Consider the following 10,736-nt stretch of genomic DNA (forward strand, 5'->3'; position numbering starts at 1 on the left):
AAGTGGCCTTAACTACTATGTACTTACATTTAAATTAATCATTTGGTACAATGCACTTATTGTGTACATACATGTTTTTACATTGTACTTATATGTTAAAAATTGTATGCATGTAATTACATCTGTAATTAATTTCTGTAATTACATTTATAATTACACTGTTGACCCATCCCTTACACCTTAACCCACCCTTAAACCTACCCATACCACCAAACCTGTCACTAACCTTACCCCTATCCCACCCCAATAGCAGCAAAAGTGTTTTGCAATACAATATAAACACAATAAGTACATTGTACTTATTTTTTGATGTAAGTACATAGTAGTTAAGGCCACTTAATATAAAGTGGGACCGAATTGTGTTTATTTAGATGCATAATGCCTTTACGAGCACATAAAACGGGACTTTTCAGACATGCACTTCAGCTTCGCCTCAGCACCAGGCATGAGTCAAGCAAGCAGGGAAAAGGTACAGGTGACGAGGAGCTTCAGTTGAGCAACAGTGAACTGCGGTCAGATGAGATGTTAGGCCATATGTCAGAAAAATGAATTTTCCTGTCCTGTCAGCCGTTACACTGTGCCCATAGCGCACGCACAAATGCTGTATATATAATGCATATAACAAGTGCTGTATATAATTTCATATTAAAGCACAAATGAAACTACGAGCATGCAATGTCGCAGTTTTGTCATCAGTTAAGTCATGAAGTTACCAAAAAGGCGATTAAAGCTGCCTTAAAACTGGGCATGCATGTAAGTATTTGTTATATATGCGTCACATTTAAGAACATGTCTCTGAAATGCAGTGATTTTCAGAACTGTCCCGGAGTCTCCCTCATTAACACACCCGATTCAAGACCTGACTTTAAGAGCTGAAGTGGGTCAGAAAAGGTAAAGAGTTGTCAGAAAATAGGATGCGTGTCATGTTCAGCAGCGGCAGCTCTTAAATTAATAGCAGCCAAAAAACCTAATAACCCAGCTGCTGTGATGCGTGTTAAATCAAAGAACAAAAGAAAAAAGGGGAAATCAATAACTTTTGTAGCTTTAAGGATTTATCTATTTAGAATTTAGTGTTGGATAACTTTATTCAATTTCTGTATATCTCTTACTTTCTGGACGGCACAGGTAGCCAAATATGACATTTATTATAATGGGTCTACTAAATGTTAAAATTGATAGCTCTCAATTATACTGTAATGTTGAATGGCTATAGTCAATGGTTAAATATTAGAGGGAAAAAAACTATTTCATAGAGACCTCAGTATTATTGGTATCAGTGATACTTGCCTTCAGTCATAAAAAATAAGCCATTAAACAAATTTGAAAAATATACTGTCTTTATGTTGTTTCTACATTCATTTGAAGATTTAATGTGAAGTTATTGCAATATAAAAGTATATTTAAAAACTTTAATGTTAGGTGGGGAAAAAAAATTGTTTTTTTTGTTGGGTGGAGCCCTGAACCTGAAACAAACAGTTAAAAACGCCTGCTATAAAAACAGTTGTTGATAATATCATGTCAACAAAAAATATTTTTGATCTGCACCTTACAAGTGTAGATAACCATCTTTGATGGTAGCTTCCTTTCATACTTGGTATGAAAGATTACCTGGAGCAGGCGTAGCCGATGTGGGGGGTGTGCGGGACTCGTCGTCATCACTGAAGCGGATGGCCGGACGGCCGTCAGACTCCTGCCCACTGATGCTCCGCAGCGCCAGGATACGATGGTGCAGGGCTGCAAAGAGCTGCGCAGCGTCCTTAGAGCTGGACTGAGAGATGAGATGAGACTGCATGAGACCAACAACACAACACTGACTGTTCACAGCCTCTGAAGACTCAAATCAGCTGTGATGATATAATCATTCAGTGCGTTCTTACAGATATGAGGAAGACTTTGACGTCCTGCTCCTCTGTGTCCATGGCTGTTATTCTGAGACTCTTCTCACTGGCTTTATCCACTTGCATCTGCGGCCAAAGCTTAGTGTTGAGGATCACTCGAAGGCTTCCCTGAGTCCGCATGACTGCAAGGCACAAACACACACCGGGATCAGCTCTCAGTAAACAAAACCACTACAGATATTTCTTACTAAATCAATTACACCCTGTGCTCCTTTGCAAATGTGTGACTGAAAAAGGTGTTATGCAGTTTTTTGCTAAATAAAAGTTGAATACAGGCCAGTATATAGGACAAACCACTGAACTGACCAATATTTGTCCATTTTGAGACTACCGGCATCAGCCACTAACTTCAGCACCCAAGGCTGATTAAACAGAAGTATTAGCACCCCCTTGTGTCAGTTACAAAATCTGCAGACTGCATTGACTGTAATGAAAATGCACTGTTTTTAATTAATTTTGCATTAATTTTGAGTAAAACAAGCATCCAGTACACTTCAGATGTTGTGCATCTCATTAGCTCACTTTAAATAGTTTTGAAGTAATAGTTCATCCATTAACAAAAACTTAAAAAATAATATTTTTATTCAGCAAGGATTACTGAACTGATCAATGTTACAAATTATTTCTATTTCAAATAATCCACAAAAATATTAAGCAGAACAACTGTTTTCAAAACTGACATTAATCAGAAATGTTTCTTGAGCGTTAAATCAGCATATCAGAATGATTTCTGAAGGATCACGTGACACTGAAGACTGGAGTAATGATGCTGAAAATTCAGCTTTGATCACAGGAATAAATTACATTTTAAAATATATTAAAATAGAAAACAGTTATATTAAACTTTAATAATATTCCACAATATTACTGTTTTTATTTAATATTTATTTATTTTATTTTATTTATTTATGATCAAATAAATGCTGCCTTGGTGAACATAAGAGACTTTTCTCAGTAACATTAAAAAAATCTGTATGACCCCAAACTATTGTATGGTAGTGTATATCATATGGCTTCGGAAGACTTGAAATATAGAAGTTATATTAATATTAAAGAGTGAAGGTTATACGACCAATGCCTTTTACAACATCAGTAGTGCATTACCCAGTCTGGACTGTAAGGTGCCGTCATCAGCGGATGCGATGTCATTGAGCCTGAGCACTCCACATCCTCTCTCCACCCACGACTGAGACAGCATCTCAAACACAAACAACTTACACTGCATCTGAAAACACACGGGACAGAGCAGCATCATCTTCTCATGTGTTTTGATGAAGCTCGCCTGTATGGATCAGATGTGTGAGCTGCTCTCACCTGCAGCACGTTGCTCTCAGACTCCTCTCCTGTCCTGACCTCCACCCGCTCTAATAAACACTTCTGGGGTTTGTGTGCTTCGTGTCGTGCCGCCGACTCCTCCAGAGACTCTTTCATGGTGTCACCTACAGCACATTAAAGAATTTGTTTTAAAACCACAACATAAACTTCAACGATTTAGTGCAGTGGCACAAGATAATACTGTTACACCAATGGTAGAAAATGTAATTTACACTTCCATTCAAAAGTTTAGGGTAAGACATTTATTTGAAAGATATTAATGCTTTTATTCAGCAAGGATTCATTAAATTAAAAAAAGTAACAGTAAAGACATTTAAAATGTCACAAAATATTTGTTTAAAATAAACGCTGTTCTTCTGAACTTTCTATTGATCAAATAATCCTGAAAAAAATGTTTTCCACCAAAATATAAAGCATATTAGGATGATTTCTGAAGGATCATGTGACATTGAAGACTGGAGTAATGATGCTGAACATTCAGCTTTGCATCACAGGAATGAATACAATTTTAAAATATATTTAAATAGAAAACAGCTCTTGTAATAATATTTCACAATCATACTTTTTTTTTTATGTGTTCTTGATCAAATAAATGCAACCTTGGTGAATGTGGGACATTATACAATCCAACCCCAAATTTTGAATGGCAGAATGTTTTGAATGGAACTTTAATTATAAATCATCTTGACATTAGATACTTGATGTGATTGTTTTATTTATTTATACAGACAATTGTGGACTCTTATGGCAAACTATAAGTCACTTTGGATAATAAATGTATATGTAATGTAAAGTTTAGTGACAAATACAATTCAAACGTATCAATTATCAATAAGACCAATAATAAAAATTTCCTCTGTCAAATAGCTGTAGCTATTCAAACTGTTAATTTGTCTTTATTATCTATTAATTGTCTAGTGTGTGTGTGTGTGTGTGTCTCTCTCTCTATATATATATATATATTAGATTTTCTATATTTAAATTTTTATATTTATAGTGGCTGGGATAAGCATTCTGTACTTGAGCTATTTTATTAACAACATGCCACATTTGTCAGGTAAAAAAAAAAAAAAAAAAGTTTAATTAGACATCTCAAGACCCACGTTTGGCCATGTATACCTGAAACCAATCTATCAATAACAATTAGCCCTCTTATAAACGACTAGTCACAGTAAATTTTGAAAATATGCAGTTTTGCACAACCCTAGCATGTGAAGAAATAATTATTTACAAATGAAAAGTATTTAGGTAACATGATATATAAGTTGTATGTGGTTATCACATTTTAAAAATGTGACTGTGCCTCTGACTCTTGTTATTGTTGTAAATATGGTGATGGGAGAGCTTGACAACCATCAAATAAAAGGAAGGGACACTCTGGGGTTTTTTTCACGATATGATAAAGAGTTCCATGTGATAAAACATCTCGTAAGGTTTTATCATAACCATCCACAACAAGAACATTTGATGCAATGCAAAGTAGCCCTGCCCAAAGCAAAATCTGCTTGTCTCAATGTATATTATTAACGTAATGACTTGCTGTCATTTCACACAGTATTTTGCTTTCAGTGTAAATAGAAAAACTATTTGACACTGCAAAGTTCTGCACGTAGTAAGGATGTAGCATTAGTTCAAAACATATTTGTCATCTCTGATTTGTGATTGGAACTAGAACACCTACTCTTCTCCACAGTTTGATCTTGTGAGGAGGAAATCTGGCTGAACAGGCCCATCTCTGGCTGAGGCTCTCTGCTGCCCCCTGTAGGTTCAGTGCTGAATTTCGGCAGCGCCTGGAAGCATGCAATACATAAATAAACAAGTCGGGAACTGTCATCTATGATAACTTTACCATGCCAAATCATGACAAACATATCAAAGTTTAGAAAAGAATTTGTTGCCTTACCAAGACACGATCCAACATGTTCTGCCCAAAGACAAACTTCACGCTGTTGGCATTGCTGCTATCAGGTTTTTGTGCACTACAAAACACAATATTGATGGCAAGAAAAGTTACAAGTTTCTGCCTAAGGAGATCTATAAAAAATGACTTTAAAAACGAACATAAACATTTCAATTGCAGTACCTGGAAGTGATGCACTGCAAAAAGTAATTTGTTTCCTCAGAATTTTCAGCCAGAAGACAATCGCCACTCTCGGATAAGACACAGCTGTTGGCCACCTGCAGCAAATACAGTTATATTTTCAACAAAACAAAACCCCAACACAGAAAACACTGAAGAAGAGGTCTGAATCTTATCATTTGAACTGTTTGAACTGATTCATGAAATGAACTGAAAACATTTTCTTACTAAAGTTTAAATAAGAGATGCTATGAAAACATTTGTCTAAGTGCTTCCATACTCACAAGTCAAGGAAAAATTGGGCAACTAAATAAGTAAAAAGTGCATCAAATCATTCCTTCATTTTTAAATTGCCAGCAAAAAACTGTAATAAAAATTCAATGTATAACCCAGCCCTAATAGGAATGAGACAATCACACAGAGAACATCAAATGCATATGAATCAAACCTTTGCTCTGTCCCTCATATTCTGTCCAAACACAAAACTGCCCTCAATTGGGGCACCTTCAGTTTTGTCTTCTGTTTTGTGCTCAAAAGTGCTGTTGTTCTTTACCTTAAAAGAAATAACAAAAAGGTCATTTAAATTTAAAAGTGTGTCCAGACTGCTCCTATCCTGTTCACTTTGCTATATTTACGCGTCAGAGCTTCAACTAGAAATACTGGGTCAGCCAAACACAACAAAGACATTCAGAACAAGATGTCAAAGTCATTTCTGGAAGCCACAGCCATGTAAAATATAGCTAGACTTGTCTGGCCTTTGGACCATAGCCCATGCTGCATTCAAACACGCTTACATTGTCAAATATAATAAACACAGAGTTCAAACTTTACAGTGTCCCTGAAAAGTATGAAGACACTTAAGCCACACTTCACGATATATTAATTTCTTTGTGCTATATAAGAAAATAAACAAAGTGGCATCTGATGAAAAAGTATAGCACAAATGCCCTTTCCAAGCAAAATGTTCCACAAAAAAGAAGTTTGGTACGTTTGAAATGATAAAAAGATATACTGTTTGAAATTAATGAAAAAGTATTTGGACACGGGTTGTCAAGTCATCATACTGGCATTAATCTATTTCCTCCCAAAGTGCACTTATTAGATTTGAATAGAATTAGAACAGTGCTGTCTTACCGATGACACGTCATTATCCTGTGTGCCAGCAGCAGGCGTCTCCGAGTTACCTTCACATTCTGCTCCTCCATCGGAGAGGTTTTTTGCTCCGTTTGAACTGCTTTTGCTTGTGTCTGGTGAAACAACAGGCTGCAGCTGTTAGTTGTAGTTCTGCTTCAGCTGATTTATCGGAGTTGGTATTCATCAAGTACTCACTAGGGGTGTAATGGTACACATATTTGTACAGAATATTTTCAGTACAGGTCTTTCGGTTCGGTACGCTTGTGTATGGAACCAATACAGCCTAGTTTTAACCACTGTATGTGCAGAACTTAATTTGAAACTAGTTTTATATATCTTAATTTGAATGAGTCAGTATCAATTCTTAAATCACTTTTAGTCTATACTCTTTCAGCTGATGTGTAAATAAAACTTCACTGGACATAATAGCCACGAGCTTTGTGTTCAGTTATTTTCGATAAGAAACAAAGTCTCATCTTTCAGATTCTGTCCATTTTATCACGAAATTCAAACAATAAATGCCATTTTGATGCTCTTTGATGTGGCGTGACAGATCGTTGTATAGGCAAACAGCAGCAGAGCCCAACTGAACGCAATCATCCCTCCTCTTTACTACTAGTTTTGTACTAGTAGTACAAAATAAACATGAATGAACATCTAATGTCTCAAGTAATCGCTGAATCAGTGTTCCAACCACGGAAAGACATCAGTAAAACAGCGTGTAAACATTTAACATAGCATTACATATAAGTCATTCAGTGCCCACAGCTGGTTAGTTCACTAGAGAAGGGAACTCTAGAGAAGAGCACTGCACTAAAATATGCACTATATTAGCCAATATATTTATTATATGTTACTTAACCTGTTAGTGATGTCTTAATTATTTAATGTATGTTTAAATAAGTCTGTCATGAAAACAAGTTATGACCGCCATTTTGTAAATGATTATATTTTAACATCGAATAGGAGTAGAAGTAAATGTAAAAACTGGAATTTTTTTTTTTTTTAGTGTTGACTATCGTATCTGTTGTTAATTGTAACCTTTAATATTAGAGTAATGTGCACGTAATAGGGCTCTCTATACAGTTTACAGCATTAGCTGAGATAGATTTAGAATATCTTTATTTCAAGACAAAGTCACAATGTGTTCAGTAAACCATTGGTTAATAAAAAAAGCATGATTAAAAACAACAATAAGTTGACCAATGTGCTGTACACATTGTAAACTGTAAACTGTAATTTCAAAACCAAGGTTTGGAGCGAACAGTCATTTTTGTGTACCTTGGTACTCACTGTTCTGAGGGGGGGATCGGGCCGGAGGGGGCTGCAGCACTGGAGGTCTCAGGATGCTCCGCTGGGCTTCTTTGGGTTTCGGGCTGGGGACACCTGAAACGAATCAATAAAATAATGATCGCTCTTAACCAGCTAGGCCTGGTGACAGAAACACATCCCTCAGGACTTTGTCAGGCCCTCTGAGGGTCTCTGGCACAGAAAGTTCAAATGGTGACTGTCTACTGTCTATCATATAAATAAAGAAACTTATGAAAGCTCCACAACTGGACATTAATCAACAGACTGTTCAAAACAGCAGATGTTTGAACACTGACTCACCAGCGCTCGGCGCCTGGCCATGGATAAGAGTCGGGGGCTTCAGGCGAAACCCCACAGTCTTCTCTTCTGACGAAGAAAAAACAATGGAGAAAACAACATCAGTTAACATGAAACCAAAATGTACTTTCTTATTGCACAATCTTGGTCTTGTGCAAAAGTCTGACTCCGCAAACTTTCAAAATGTAGTAACTTGCTCCATCTCAGAAACAATTTTCATTTTCAATTCTGTCAAATACAGACCACTTTTCTCAATCTGACCAATTCCCAATGGATACAATCCAGTCTTGATTTTTTTCTTACTTAATATCTTGTTTCACTCATAAATGACACATTATGAAAGTAAAACAGTTTACGAAGATCATTTCATATTGATTTACATAATATGTGATTAGGTACAAATTTGAAGCACATTGAGTCTCACCAGGTTCTGAGTCGGAGTTTCCGGTTGGTGACTGGCAGAAACTGGATGGCATGAAAACATTATTCTTAGAAACTGTAAAACGGAAAAGAAAGTGTGTCAAGAAACCGGGCTAAACAGAAGAAGCCCGTAATGTGCTATGAAGACCTGTCATTATTTTCCAGGTGGATTACCGGAATGAGATGGTGGGAATTGCGTAAATGGTGATCTTCTTCCTCTTTTGGCAGCAGGACTGTAACTGCCATCTTCTTTATCAGAGTCTAGGCAGAAACAGAAGGGAAACCAAGTCCAGAAAAAAAGAAAATTAAATACATTTAAATTTTAAAGACACATGCATACATGAATTCTTCACACAGGACTCTTGGTATGCATTTCCAATACAGTTTTCACAAAAAAGTAATAGGAAAAAAATGTATTATTATTATTATTTATTTTTTTTACAAAAAGAAAACAAAGCCTGTTTATAAGATTTTTAGTCTCTGTAATAACATTTTTATGACATTTAAGCACTCTGCCTCTTTAAACATTAGTTAAATGATAGTTATATGGCCTTTTCCAAACATTTCTTGTGAAATGAATCCTTTCAATAATATTGTCTGTTGACGGCAAAAAGACTGAAGCTCACCCTCTCCATCCTCTGTGCTGGATCCCTCTGCTGACCTCTGAGGACAGAAAAGTGTTTTAAGGCCAGAATGGGACAGGTGTGATCGGAGTCAACCAGTAAGAACGAAAGTGCTGGTCTTACCTTTTGTGCTTTATCTTTCTGAAACACAAACACTGGAGGAGCAACAGCAGGTGTCTCTGCAAGATGATAAACAAGATATTGATTTGGTGTCATTAAGTAGAAAATAATTTAATTGCTTTCTGTTCTACAACATGCTATAACAGCACCTCAGGTACCGTTGGCAGAGAGAAAATGAATCCAAAACAGCAGATAAAGTGTGAGAAATGTTCATTATAAATGCATTTGATTGCATTCATTTATATACAGTATATTATTATTTAAAAATAGAATTCACTCAAACTGAAAAGTATCAATAAAAATAGTTTATAATAATTAAAAACTATTGTGCCCAAAAGTGTGATTTGTATAATTATTATGGCTGTCAATTTAAAGAGGACAATTATCAAGCGGTTTTGATTTTCTGAGCTCAGGCCCGTTTTTGATGGTAACGTGCCACCGAATACACAAAAAACGGAAGAGAGGGGTGGGGTGAGCAGTAGCTTATTATAATTTAAAGGGACATGCACCGAAATGAGTTGCTATGAACAGAGCTGTTTCTGACAAGGGAAAAATGGTGTTATTTTACAAACCCACTGAGGAATTTTAACCAAAGTATGTTACAAACATTTCATGAAGACCCTAAAGAATTACACCAACTTGTGGAAAATGGACATCCGATGTCCCCTTTAAAGAGCAGGTCATATGGTATTTTAAAGTGTCCTAATATTGTGTTGAAGTCCCCTACAACAGGTTTAAATGCATCTAAGGTCAGAGAACATTTTAATTTCTCAGAATATACATTTAATATTAGAATCATTTTTCAATGATTTCCGAAACGATTCGTTCAAAGCAGTTCTGAGCTTAAGGTCTGTAAACTCCTCCCTTCCATAAGCCTGCTCTGCTCTGATTGGTCAGCTGGCCAAGTCTGTTGTGATTGATCTTTGTGTGTATACACAGAGCCGGAAATGAAACGCCCATTGCCATAATAAAATATTTGTTCCGGAGGGTTACTTGCAAACAAAAATGCTATAAGTTTACAAAAATGGTATTGATATTACCTTATCAATTCGAGCCCAAGTCCGAGGATGATACAGATGCAGTCGCTCAACCGGAAACTCCATCACAAGCACAACTTGATCAGGACGTTTCTCAGTGGTAAGTTTAAACTTTGTAGGTGGTAATTTACATGATGTGACAGCAGTTTTATTGCATTCATTATTAGTATTTACTTATTTGAGGTGCACATGTGGGAACTGTGTTAGACATGATGTGCTGTAAACACACTAACTAGCAGAAGTGTTTGTGGGCAGGTCAGAGTGTTCGTATTTCGCGGGCAAAATAAAAGTTTTTGTTTACATAATATATGCGTGTGTACTGTGTATATTTATTATGTATATACACATACATGCATATATTTAAGAAAAATATGTTTTGTTTATATATAAAATATTTTTTTTTATATATAAATTATATATATATATATATATATACACATATATATATATATATATATATATTTATACTTATATATATATA

General features: G+C 35.8%; 1 protein-coding gene across 3 annotated transcripts in view; it reads right to left on the reverse strand.

Annotated features, from left to right (window-relative positions):
* Positions 1-10,736, reverse strand: part of LOC107685118 (ran-binding protein 3-like) — a 16,687-nt gene that overhangs the window by 3,690 nt on the left and 2,261 nt on the right. The window contains exons 3-17 of one of the 3 annotated variants that reach the window (XM_016481623.1): positions 9,222-9,277; positions 9,102-9,138; positions 8,650-8,736; positions 8,480-8,551; positions 8,059-8,121; positions 7,741-7,833; positions 6,448-6,560; positions 5,762-5,866; positions 5,317-5,411; positions 5,137-5,212; positions 4,915-5,023; positions 3,213-3,337; positions 3,003-3,123; positions 1,878-2,020; positions 1,609-1,768 (exon numbers count right to left, since the gene is read on the reverse strand). In XM_016481623.1, the coding sequence (XP_016337109.1) occupies positions 1,609-1,768; positions 1,878-2,020; positions 3,003-3,123; positions 3,213-3,337; positions 4,915-5,023; positions 5,137-5,212; positions 5,317-5,411; positions 5,762-5,866; positions 6,448-6,560; positions 7,741-7,833; positions 8,059-8,121; positions 8,480-8,551; positions 8,650-8,736; positions 9,102-9,138; positions 9,222-9,277 (1,455 nt within the window). Of the gene's footprint in view, positions 1-1,545; positions 1,769-1,877; positions 2,021-3,002; positions 3,124-3,212; positions 3,338-4,914; positions 5,024-5,136; positions 5,213-5,316; positions 5,412-5,761; positions 5,867-6,447; positions 6,561-7,740; positions 7,834-8,058; positions 8,125-8,479; positions 8,552-8,649; positions 8,737-9,101; positions 9,139-9,221; positions 9,278-10,736 lie in introns of all 3 variants that reach the window. The other 2 variants (XM_016481614.1, XM_016481633.1) reach the window with 2 other exon arrangements.

This window comes from Sinocyclocheilus anshuiensis, unplaced genomic scaffold (genome assembly GCF_001515605.1).
Source record: "Sinocyclocheilus anshuiensis isolate Anshui unplaced genomic scaffold, SAMN03320099.WGS_v1.1 scaffold689, whole genome shotgun sequence".
In the NCBI taxonomy this organism is placed as follows: Eukaryota; Metazoa; Chordata; class Actinopteri; order Cypriniformes; family Cyprinidae; genus Sinocyclocheilus; species Sinocyclocheilus anshuiensis.